This window comes from Pogona vitticeps, chromosome 9 (assembly GCF_051106095.1).
Source record: "Pogona vitticeps strain Pit_001003342236 chromosome 9, PviZW2.1, whole genome shotgun sequence".
NCBI lineage: Eukaryota > Metazoa > Chordata > Lepidosauria > Squamata > Agamidae > Pogona > Pogona vitticeps.
The window spans coordinates 22,906,919-22,919,601 of NC_135791.1; the positions used below are offsets into that span (position 1 = coordinate 22,906,919).

Genomic DNA, 12,683 nt, shown 5'->3' on the forward strand with positions numbered 1-12,683 from the left:
CAGCCAATGAGTGAGCGGCTCTGATCGGTGGTGACCAATCATCGGACAGCGCGGGGAGGTTTAAAAAAATGTAGGTCTCACAAAAAGCGGCGGCGGTCGTTTTTACCTCAGTGGAGAAAGGATGAGGGCGAGAGGCGCTGAGCGCCCGTTCTTTGGGTGCAAAGCGGAATATTATATCGTGAGACACGTAAATGCCCATCAGGGGATTTAAATCTACGATTCTGGGTGGCTTCTAATGTCAGCAGCGGGGAGAGATCTCTTCAGTTCTCAAGTCAGATGTCAGGGATATGCAGAGGAGCTAGAAATCAGAGTTTAATGTAATCCTCTTATAAATATGTTTTTGAGCATGTGCAGAGTTCTTTTTCCCCTTGCTGTTAGTAGCCAACACAAGCAGTGCCCACACATCTACCACTGTTATGGGCCACGTACATGATTCTGTGCTCCCTCATTGATTTCTTCACAACAGCCCCCTGAAGCATGTCAGGCTGAAAGGAAGTGGCCGGCCCAAGGTCACCCAGTATATTTAGTGTCACAATGGAGATCTGAACCTGGGTTTTTGATCAATGCTGGTGGGTGATTCCAGTTTCAGCTGTGCTGTAAATCTACAGTACATAGCCTGCACTTTAAGGACCTATCCAAGGTTCTGAACATTATTCTTAATATAGGGGTAAGCACGTTTGGTAATTCCTACAAAGTGGTGATTAAATCCCAGAATGGATTCCCAGCACCCTTGAAACTGGTCTTCAATCACCACCCCAAGTACTACTATTAGAGGCAGAGAATTTGCGTTGTCTGACCAACTTTAAAAAAAATAAAAACCTCCTGTACTTTTAATAGTTGTGTGGAAGCAGGAATTTTGAAAGGTACAGTTTTTCATGCAAATTATAGTAAGTGTGGTTTAGAATCATAGAGCTGCAGAGTTGCATGGAAAGCTATACCTATGGAAAATACATATGCTCAGGCTGGCTTCTCACCCCTCCTACTGTCTCTTTCATAAAGAGGCACATTACTTCAGTGTTAGCTGGTGAAGCTGAGTGAACAGCATAAAAGGGAATTATTCCCAACATGCCCCATAATATATTTTAGAACATGAGCAGTGAACAGGGAAATCTGTCCTTAGTGAAAGCCAAAGATAGAGTGGGGTAACGGTGGTGGTCTTGTATCTTTAATATTTGTGTAGAACACATTTCAGAAGCACAGCTTTGCTCAGCCTTGCCACGTGATTAGGCAAGAAACTGCAAACATTTAGGACATTTCTCTACTGTGCATTTGTGAAAGGTTCAGTAACTGCATTGCCTTCCCTCATCAGGTTCTTTTGAATGAAAATGAACCATTTTGCATTATGTGAGAAATTCACTGGGTGGCACTACAGCTCCAGTAAACTAAATATCCAAACTGATAAGTGTTCAGAACACTATAGGAAGGTTCATAGTGCCATCCAAAGATGAATTGTGATCAATCAAGTGCCTTTCCAATGTGCTTTTTAAGTCTGCCTATTTTCAATAAATTGCTAACATGCTCTGGATTATGGAGAAAACCAGAGAGTTGCAGAAAAACATCTACAGTACTTCTGTTTCACTGATTACACAAAAGCCTTTGACTGTGTAGACCACAGCAACCTATGACAAGTCCTTAAAGAAATGGGAGTACCTGACCACCTTATCTATCTCTTGAGAAATCGATATGTAGGACAGGAAGGAACAGTTAGAACTGGATATGGAACAACTTATTGGTTCCAAATTGGGAAAGGAGTACGACAAGACTGTGTATTGTCCCCCTGCTTATTTAATTTATATGCAGAATACATCATGCAAAAGGCCGGACTGGAGGAATCCCAAGCCGGAATTAAAATTGCCGGAAGAAATATCAACAACCCCAGATATGCAGACGATACCACTCTGATGGCAGAAAGTGAGGAGAAATTAAAGAACCTCTTAATGAGGGTGAAAGAGGAGAGTGCAAAAAATGGTCTGAAGCTCAACATCAAAAAAACGAAGATCATGGCCACTGGTCCCATCACCTCCTGGCAAATAGAAGGGAAAGATACAGAGGCAGTGACAGATTTTACTTTCTTGGGCTCCATCATCACTGCAGATGGTGACAGCAGCCACGAAATTAAGGCGCCTGCTTCTTGGGAGGAAAGCGATGACAAACCTCGACAGAATCTTAAAAAGCAGAGACATCACCTTGCCAACAAAGGTCTCCATAGTCAAAGCTAAGGTTTTTCCAGTAATGTTGCATGGAAGTGAGAGCTGGACCATAAAGAAGACTGACCGCTGAAGAACTGATGCTTTTGAATTGTGGTGCTGGAGGAGACGCTTGAGAGTCCCCTGGACTGCAAGGAGATCAAACGTATCCATTCTGAAGAAAATCAATCCTGAGTGCTCACTGGAAGGACAGATCCTGAAGCTCAGGCTCCAATAATTTGGCCATCTGATGAGAAGACTCCCTGGAGAAGACGCTGATGTTAGGAAAGTGTGAAGGCAAGAGGAGAAGGGGACGACAGAGGATGAGATGGTGGGACAGGGTCATCAAAGCTACCAACATGAATTTGACCCAACTCTGGGAGGCAGTGGAAGACAGGAGAGCCTGGCATGCTCTGGTCCATGGGATCATGAAGACTTGGACATGACTTAATGACTAAACAACAACAACAAATTAGCAGTAAAAAGCAACTAGTATCCTGAATTCTTGTAAAGCCAGTGTGATCACATGAAATGTTGGACAAGGCTCCTTTAACTTCAATAGTTGTGCAGCAGAAAAAAAATTCATTGCGTGCCAGCTGTATGACAAGTTATACCTTTTGAAAATCTCTTTTAAAAGCAATAGTTTTTTTTCCTCCATTTCATATGGCAACCCTAACCTAGATGTGTTATTATTGACATTGTTACATGTCATCCAGTCACCTCTATCTTATGGCAGCCCTATGAATGAAATACAAAAGGTTGTATCCTCAACAACCCTGCTCAGCTCTTGCAAACTCAAGCTTGTGGCTTCTTTTAGGGGGTCAGTCCATCTTGTATGAGGTCTTCTATTTTTTTTCCTGTTGCCTTCAACCTTCACCTAGCTGTGAAATGTCATTTATTCAATACTTGCCAACAGCCAATAGCCAGATGGCAGAGCCAACTATGGAAAGGGGTGTATTCCCCTCCCTGCCTTCGTCCCCAAAACAAGCTTTTACAATTGTGATATTGCAGTTTACATTTGAAGAATGAGATTTCTTTTAAGAATTAGAAAATGTCAATCACATTGCTGTTTCTCAAAGCAATAGTACTTGATATCACTCATGTGATAACAATGACCTAAACCTTGCCCACCAAAAATCTCCTAATGCTCAGAATGTAACTTCCCAGGAACATTCCCAAGCTTATATTGCTATGATGATGATTATAAATGTGAAGCTGTGACTGTGACCATGTTAGGGTTTTTAGAGGGAATGATAGGGAAGTGATTACTTAAGACAAGCGTTAGTTATAAATGGGTAAAGGCATATTGACTTTTAAAAAATGTATTTATTGAGTTTAGATGACATGCATGTAACTCTCAGTCTAAAAGATACAGACAAGCCAATACTGTACAATCATTATTCATAGAAGGGAACAGATGATGGCAATGATATTCCAAATTTTGGGTTGAAGCATTATTGGGTAAAGTGTGAAGTGCTCGCTCTAAAAGCAAGCAAGCAAGCAAAGAACAAGAAGTCCACTGAAATATTAATGGCTCTGAAAATTAATCTCAGCATTTTGACCCTTTGTGGTCTCTTAAATAAAATATTTATTAAATACCCTAGACTGAGGCTCTGAGTATTTTATTACCATGGTGGTAATAATAGTATTCATAATTGTATGTAAATAAGATTTCCTTTGTTTAAATATTGATATGAAAAAGTATGATTAAGCTCACTTGACAAAGATGTTGAATTTTTATTAGTATGTTTGGACAAGTCATCTCAGCAATAACTGGAGTGACATTTACTTTTTTTGAAGTTCATTCTGAGGACCTCATCTAGTTAGAAACAGACATGCCTCATCTACAGGAATCATCATCAAAATCTTTTCAATCTCACTTTTCAATCCGTTTTAAAGATTTCAATGTTATTTTAGAGTTTTATTTCTGATTTACATGTTTTCTGGACAGTCTTCTTTTATTTTGATTGTGCATGCACTACTTTGGTGACTTTTGTGAAATGGTAATATAAACTACAATATAGTATGCTGCCTTGGATCCTTTTAAGGAGAAAGGCGGGGTAAAATATTTAAAATAGAGAAATAAATAAAGAAATAAAATCCTAAATTCTTATCTTTTTTGTTTCCCTTTTCAGAGTTGCTAGACTTAAAAAAATAGGGATGTTGTTAAAAAAAGATGGACTGGATTAGAATCTGTTCCCTGTATCCTCTGATGTGAGGAGTGCCATAAACCTGCAGAAGGGTTTAGATATGATAGTGTATCAGAATTTATTCCTTGTCATTTAAAGCATAATTGTGCAGGTACTGCAAAAGATGACAACAATACAACTATATCTTCACAATTTAGTAACCTAGGTAATTATCTTCTTCTGCTTGTCTTTCTACTCACTATAGGCAGGAATATTACCTGCTCTGGAATGACTATAGTGTGCAAATGAACATTCATTTTCCAGGTGATTGCATTTGAATAAGGGTATTTTCACCAGCCGCTCCAAAAACACTGTGTAGCTTTTTCTTTAAAAAGCATGCTTTTTTGCTTGTCTTCCACTATTTATGAATATATGCATAATTATAATGCATAACAATATTGTACCCGGCAGGTAAAAAAGGAACCGAAGCGCTGAATGAGGGCTTTGATCAGAAAATATGAACCAGCATGCACAGAGAAAGTGGTTAAGCAGATCTACCCCCTGTAGCTCTTCTGATCAAATTCACAGCCTTCTGTGTCTGATTTTCATTAAAAGGAAGCAGGAGAGAGTCCCTGAGAAAATTCCTAGGTGGAATCAGTAACTTAGCCCTAAATAATAAACAGTTCATTTATTATTTATTTATTTATTTATTTCATTTATACCCCGCCTATCTATCTAGTCAATTGTGACCACTCTAGGCAGCATGCCTTCAATTTTAATTCAGGGGGGAAAAAAACTAAAATACCTTTCCAGCCTATACAATTCCAGGTTTTCCAGGGAATGGGCAAACTATCCAGCTACCCTCATCCTTTGCGAAAAATCACAATCTTCTCTATCAGTGTCTGGTGCACACTTGTAGTATCAGTGCTGAGCACAGCTCTGGGCTTACATGATTGTATTTATTTTATTTATTTTATTGATATCCTGCCCATCTAGTCGTTTGACTACTCTGGGCGGCATACATCAAACAAAACCAGTTAAAATAACGTCATCCATCCACTTTATATAGAGGATATCCATATATCCATCCACTTTAGCAGCATTGCACCTCACACCTGCATGATGGAGGGGATTCTGGCATTGTGCTGGCAGTAGCAACAAGGAAAGGTGTGTTAGTTATATGGACTGATCTCATTGCTTCTTCCAGTTCATCGCTATTGGAAAAGGTGATGGGGACCCTTGACAAAGTCTCTAGGGGGTCCTTGTATGCTTACCTGGCTGGAATGACAGAAGATCAAACAGCCATTCTCTGTCCTTCCCCTTGTTCCCTGGTGGTCCCTCTTATCCAGCCCAGAGGCAGCTGCCTCAAAAGACAGCAGGCAAAGAGAGCACAGGAACAGAATCCCTATAGTCATCCCCCTATATAAGGTGAGTGCGCTATTCAGCTTGTTTGCTTCCCCTAAATTGGCTCGTTACCAATTTTTCCTTCCTAGAAGACGTTGGTTTCTTGACCATAAATATTTAAGGAGAAAATCTCCAGAGCAAAAAAAAAAAAAAAAAAAAAACCATAAAGTCCATTGTCTGGAAACTTATCTATGCACCCTTGATCCCCGTATCAAGTCTAATGAGATGCTATGGCCCTTTTTTTAATGCACCATCAATTCGCACTTGACATATAATGACCCTAATAGGGATTCAAGGTGTTTGGGAGATTTAAGGTGTAGTTTCACTATCGGCATTCTACGAGTGTCCGAGAAGAGATTCGAACCCACGACACTAGAGACTTAAGTCCCATGGGCCGTGCTTTCGACTAGGGAGAGAGAAAAAAAGCAATCCTATGTAATCGTATTACGTATTCAGCTTCTCCCGGCACACCTGCCAGTCACTCGCCACCAAATTATACATAGCCAATCAGCGCAGAACGCTGCCCCGTTGTGACCAATCGAAACCAACAGGGGCGTGGTTACGCCTGAAACGGAAGGCTTTTCCCCCCCGCGCGGGAAAAGGGGTGAACTACTTCTCTGCTCGGGGCAGCTGTAGCGCGTTAACTGCTCCGGCGCGAGGCCAATTCGCCCCGCCCCTCGCGAGGGGCGTGGTTTGTTTTTTAGGCAGTTAGGAGGAAGCGGTAGGTGGAGGCGTAACATGAAGAGCGAGGGTTGGTTATAAGGTGGCGCATTAAAGGACATTTTCCTCCTTTGGTGTTTCCTGGGTTGTGGGTACAGAAACTATAGGGGCTTTTTTTGGTAGTACCTTGAAAAATAGCAAGATTTTTTTTTATATAGTGCACCTCTTCATAGAAGAGGTGGAGTGAAATCCATGAACCTTTATTCCAAATAAAACCTTTTCGTTTTTAATGTTCCACGATAAATTATTGTCTCTGTTTTCCTGGCATTTGTTAAATTTGAGGAAGCATTTCAGCTCAAATCTCAGCTTCAGTATGTCCATTTGCCTCAGAAATATAGGACTTGAGTGATGGCATAGTATTTGAAAGCTGACAAGAAAAGGGAACTTATAATACGAGCTAAGGATCCTACTCACGTGGCTTGGCATGTTCAGTATTTTCTCTTGCTTCATTCCTCCCTGTCCCTATTATAATACTGATACACCTTACAAGGATATGGCAGCTGTTACTGACATCATCTGTGTAAAGTGTTTTATACTTTCTAAAACACTATAAATGCTGTATTTGATTATGGCTATATCATTTTAAGGTATTGTGTTCAATTTCATAAGACAACATAATACAGTACATATGGCATCTGATCTGTGCATTAAAACCACAAAGCATTTTGTAGGATTTTTAAAATTAGTCGATCTGTTATGGGATAAGCTTTCATGATTTAGTGCATTAATGAACTGTATTTTCTGTATACTAGGAGGTTGAAAATTGTGTGGATGAGACCAAAGATGAAAGAGGAACTGCAAAGGCAGCAACTTTTGCTCCTCCTTTGGCTCATGACTTTTCCAGCTGGAAAGTACAGTGCAAGGCTAGCAACTTAGATGCTGTTTATCTTTGTCATTGTTTTTTTCCCTAGAACCTGCTTAAGAAAATCAAGATGAATTCTTGTAGCATGGGAGAACCTGAAACGCATCCTTTAACTAGATGTGACTTACAGTGCTCTTTCCATCAGGGGAGAGGATCCCCATTAGAACCACAGAACACTGAGGAGAAATCTGCTAAGGTTAAACGCCGCAGAACCAGGCGGGAGCGCAACAGTACCAGGTTTGGTAGGAATGCTACTGACAGGATCTCAGAGCAAAGATCCGCATGTAGGGGACAACAAAAAATGTTGCCCCCTTTTTGGAGCTCCCAGCTTAGCCAGTGTGCTAAATCAATGCCCTTTCAGGCCATTAAAGGGACTTGTGTTGCAAAACCTGTGATCATAACCCAGAACAGACTCTCACAGCACTTCGGCATGTTTAACAGAGAGGTGAAATCAGCTGATATAGAGAGATTGTTGAGTCCCAGAGCTGAGCAATTGATAAATGAGATAACTCCTATACAAAGTGATATTGGAACGGAGGTGGTAATAGTAAGAGAGAACAAGTCTTGTAAGTCATGTGATGTTAATCACAAGTTTATTCCCAATGAAGAATTTGCCTGCACTGGAAAGGATCTGAATGGAACAAAAGAAGATTTTACTCCTACAGTAGTAGACATTGTCCCTATATCAACTGAAGAACACTGCGATGTGGCTAGTGTACAAGATGTGAATGCAGGATCCCAACCTTCTGCTGCATCTGCGACTGTGGACTTCAGTCAACAAACTACAGAAACTGAAACTTTTCAGAGCAATGCCCCAGTTGCTTTGAATGAAAAAGAAAATGTCCCCCCTGTTCCAACAACACAAGTTGAGCCTGGCAAAGAGAAATTTCTGGTGAAGAAACTGGCCCAAGAGCTTCAAAAACTTCTAGACCTCAAGGCAATATTTCCTGGACGAAACTTGATAAGTGAAACACGCCAGGCGGTTATTAGGGTACTTCAGGAACAGAAGAAAACATTGCCAGATTTATCTGCCTTAGCACAGCTCAAGAAATTAGCAACTGGTTGTAACAGAGACGCCGTCCATGCAGGTAGGATACTTGTTGAGGCCGTAGTGTGAATAAAAACCCTCCAAGAGGCTTGACACAATCTAAACAATTTAGCGGCACACACATAGTTGCATTGCAGTAAATACTGACACCTACCTACTGTGGCATAGTGGGCAGAGTGGTGGATTAGGACTCTGGACAACAGGGTTTTCAGAGTTGACAGCACGTAACAACAACAAAGGACAAAGCAGGAGTATTGTATCCAAGCCCCACTCTACAAGTTTTTGACTGCTACTTTTAAAAGAACACAGTCAGTTGGTAAATTGGTATTTTCACAAGAAGATAATGTAGATACGTACATTCCTTTCTACAAGTTTTCTTGCTTCTCCTCCTTTGCCTCCCTGGGTCCTTTTAAGGAGAAAGGTGGGGTTAAAATATTTTAAATAAACAAAGACTCAGGGCAAGTGCCATATTCTTACCTCTAGGGAGGGAGTGGAGAACTGTGGCAGTTGAGTTGTAGATGAACTCTGACTTCCCTTAGCTGTTAGCTAGGCTGCTTGCCATTTGAAGAGAACAAAAACATCTGGGAGGCTTTTTTTTGGTTTAAAAGTTTCCAAGGCCTTTTCTTATCTTTGCCTTCTTTCTCTGAAGCATCCGTACCTGTGAGCTTTATACTCCATTATTGTTCTATTTAGAGTTTCCTTGCCCCATGGGCATCTCTGCTGTCTCCATACCTCACTTTCATTACTCAGATTTATAAACCTTGTGGGACAGGGACTTGTCTTTCATGCTATCTGTAGCTTACTGTGGTATTTATTTATTTGATTTCTATCCCACCCATCTAGACCAAAGGTTTAAATGGCTATTAACGGCACCATTTCTTGCTGGCTTGTGTGCCATACTTAAGAAGCAGGAATTAACCATATTTACTCTCCTATGCAGTATACTGGTTGAGTCAGACACTGCAACTGAAGTATTTTGTTCTGTGTTTCTCTAGATTTCAGGAGCAGAGACCAGGAGGAGTTGCAGTATAAATTGAAAACTAGCGACTGCAGCAGGAGGAGTTCTGACCAGGTTGTTTCTTCCAAAAAGAGGAGAGGACATGACCAAACCTTTTTTTCCAGCCCCTTTCCCAGTTCTTTGCATACAGCGTTAAGAATGGCTAGCACTTCAACGGTGAGCATTGGTATTTGTCTGCTTAAGAAATTCACATTCCATTTTTTTCTGATAAAGCAGGGTCAGACTCAGTAGTTCAACTGCAGTACTACAGTGAGGACTCTTCTCACAACCCAAGTTTGATCCCAGGGTCAGGCAGCCAGCTCAGAGTTGATTAATCCTTTCAACCTTCTGAGGTCTGTAAATTGAATACCCAGCTCATTGGGGCAGGGGGCAATTTGTAGCCTCTTCAATTAAATTGTAAACTGCCCAGAAGATGCTTTAAGTGCTGTGGCGCAGTATATAAGCAGCACACCTCTTCCCTTCTCAAAGCACCTTGCATAAAAGTTAATAAAATAAAATACAGAGTAACAGTCCATATTATTGAAATAAATTTCATATTGTAAAGGCAAAAGGAGAAAGCAACTGAGCATTAAAGGAGGAAGGGAAAAATGTGTTTACCCATACTAAAAGCTTGGAAAATAGAAGGTTCTTAGCAGCTTGCCTTTGAAAAGAAGGGGATTCCATAGCCCCAGCAAAGTGTTGTTATTGTAGCTGTATATCTTTTGTCTGTTTCTTTAAAAACATTGTTCTGCAGTGAGCAACATAGGAGTCAGTAACCTCCTGTGAGTAATGCAAAGAAGGTTTGTAGCAGAAATGAAAGAGAATGACTTAACTTCCTAGTTTCTTTACCTTGAACATCCATTGTCAAAGGATTGCAAAGGAGTTTCTTGAGGGTAGAACAGAGTGCCTCTGTGTTATTGCTGCTAAAAAAGTAAATCTGTCATCAAAGTTGTATGCTGTGCCTTCAACGTCACATTATAAAAGTTAATTTGTAAAGAAAAGGCATATAAAAATGCAGTGCATGGAATAGCATTCATGTCTTCATGTTTTATATTTTTGCACTTTCTGTGAAGGGTTTGTCCTGACCAGGGTTTTCTCCATGAAAGTTTGCAATTTTTATAGTGGTCAATAAAAGTTGACGCCCACCTTTTCATTTTTATGCTGGCTCCATAGCTCAAGAGTCAGAGCAGTGGTCTTGCTGGGACATTTCTGACTGATACCCAGTAGGGTGTAGTGAATAGAGTGAGAGGCTAGGACTCTGGAAACCTGGATTGGAGTCCCTGCTTGGCCATGGAAACTCTCTGGGGGAAGTAGAACTGGTAAAATATTTCACTTTTTCTTTAAATATTTCACTTATCTTCAAAACCCTATTAGGGTCACTGTCAGTCAGTTCCAACTTGATGGCACACGACAACAATATGTTTCAAGGCTCTGGTAGCATCTGGTAGTCCTAAATTTAGAATATGTGTTGTGTCCCAAGGGTGTTATCCCCACCACCCTGTGCAGTCATCCCAGTTGCATTAGAGGTTGAAGCGCAACATTCATACAAGCAGAATGGATATAAATACATCCCTGGATACCCATATGACTGGCCTACTTTGTAGGGACAGAATCTGCAGTAATCATGTTTCCAGCCAATCACAGTCTTTTCTTTATGCTCACCGAATTGCTTTGTTGCTATTGTTTCTCTGTGTAGGCAGAAGAGAGGTTGGCTGAAAGGGAGAGTGTTGAATTTTTTGTGGAGCCGGAAGAGGTTGATCAGCACAGCTTCTACCTGACCGCAGTTCAGCCCCACCCTCATCTTCTCTCAGCATCTTCTGAGCACATGACTTCAACCAGAACCTTCTTTGCTTCAGATGAACATTGCCCTTTGAGTGAGGCTTTGCTCAGAACTGCTCATCCCAGTGAAAGGCTAGAGAGGTCCGAAGTAGCCAAGAGAGTGTTCTCAAAAGAGAGTAATTCTAAAAGGCACTGTATTCCTTTTACTGCCCATGATTCTTTGGATTCAACCAATCTTAGCATGAATGGCCATGGCTCTGATCCTTTCCCCTTGACTGATCTCCAGCAGTATTCCTATAATTATGAACTAAGCCCAGATCAATGGAATTTACGGGAGGCAGAGACGGCTGCAATCCTGAACCCATCCCAGGAACTGCACAGTTCTCTACCACTAGATATGGGTCTCGGGCCCACAGAAAGAGCACTCTCTGAATCGCAGACTTCTTTTGATGTTTTAAAAAGCATCTGGAGCCCCCACATACCTAGTAGAGGGGCCAGACGCCCTGCGTCTCGAGTCCTGAGCTACTCTTGCTTAGCTCAGCAGCCACTCTCAGCCAGAGAGTTGAACTCAGGGCAAAGGCAGACAGAAGACTTTTTGCAGTTGTTCAGCGTCATCCCTCAACAGCACTCCTTCTGTGGGCAAAATCCTCAGCAAGACATTTGTGTGCCCAGCAGACACCAACAGCATGGGAACGGATTCTCTGTATTGGCAAACTCCAGACCCTGTTACCATAAAGTATCTGGAAAGCAAAAGAGAGCCTCAAACGGTCAACAGGTCTGGGGACTGATGGAAGTCCCTGAAAGGATGCAAGGAAACCGAGAAGGAGGCTCTTTCAGGCCTGGGGATCAGACTCGTGATCTGGAGAGGCTGCTCCAGTTGGAAAGAGCACAGCAGCTACAAGCCTTCCAGCAGTTGCCAATGTCTCATTTCCCCCCATCAGAAGCTCTAGAAGAGGACCCAGACTCCTCCCTCTGCAGCTTCCAGGGACATCTGTTGGGGCAAGCCAGCCCCGAGCCATGGGCCTTCCCCCGGATGAAGTTATACTGAAAGGACATGGGAAGGTTCTTTCCTGAACGGGAAGCACTTGAGAACGGGAGAACCAAGATTGTCACTTTGAAGAGGCGTTTGGTACTTCTCAGATCACAACACACTCTCCCTAATCTCTTTCTGTCTCATTTTGTTCTGCAATTTCTTTCTTTTTAAAAACTCCATTAAAGAACATTTATTTTAAACATATTCATAGATGCAGAAATCTGTATGTGAGAGCCCACAGAGAGCTTTACAGTACAAGCAAAGGGTGCAGGCTAGTTGCCTAGGGGTATGTAAAGAATAATGATGTTACTTGACTCCATTAAGCTACCATATTTCAAGAGTATTATTTTCTTGTTTCTGTTTTGACATGGATTAATCCAAGACTTAAAACATTTTACTAAAGCTAGAACAGTCTTAATTATTACTCTCATCATAATCTGAGTGATATTAGAGCATACATTTTTGTGTGTAAATGCCGTTACTTAACATCCTTCATTGATAAGGGATTTTTTAAAAAAAAAAAAT

The 12,683-nt window shown here is 41.3% G+C and overlaps 1 protein-coding gene across 1 annotated transcript; it reads left to right on the forward strand.

Moving 5' to 3' along the window:
* The first annotated feature begins 6,275 nt into the window (after nucleotides 1-6,275).
* PRR19 (proline rich 19) lies at nucleotides 6,276-12,362 on the forward strand. The gene is made up of 4 exons (XM_020807914.3): nucleotides 6,276-6,440; nucleotides 7,351-8,389; nucleotides 9,345-9,523; nucleotides 11,043-12,362. The coding sequence occupies exons 2-4, from the start codon at nucleotides 7,372-7,374 to the stop codon at nucleotides 12,171-12,173; spliced, it is 2,328 nt and encodes a 775-aa protein (XP_020663573.3). The 5' UTR covers nucleotides 6,276-6,440; nucleotides 7,351-7,371; the 3' UTR covers nucleotides 12,174-12,362.
* Nucleotides 12,363-12,683: the final 321 nt, after the last annotated feature.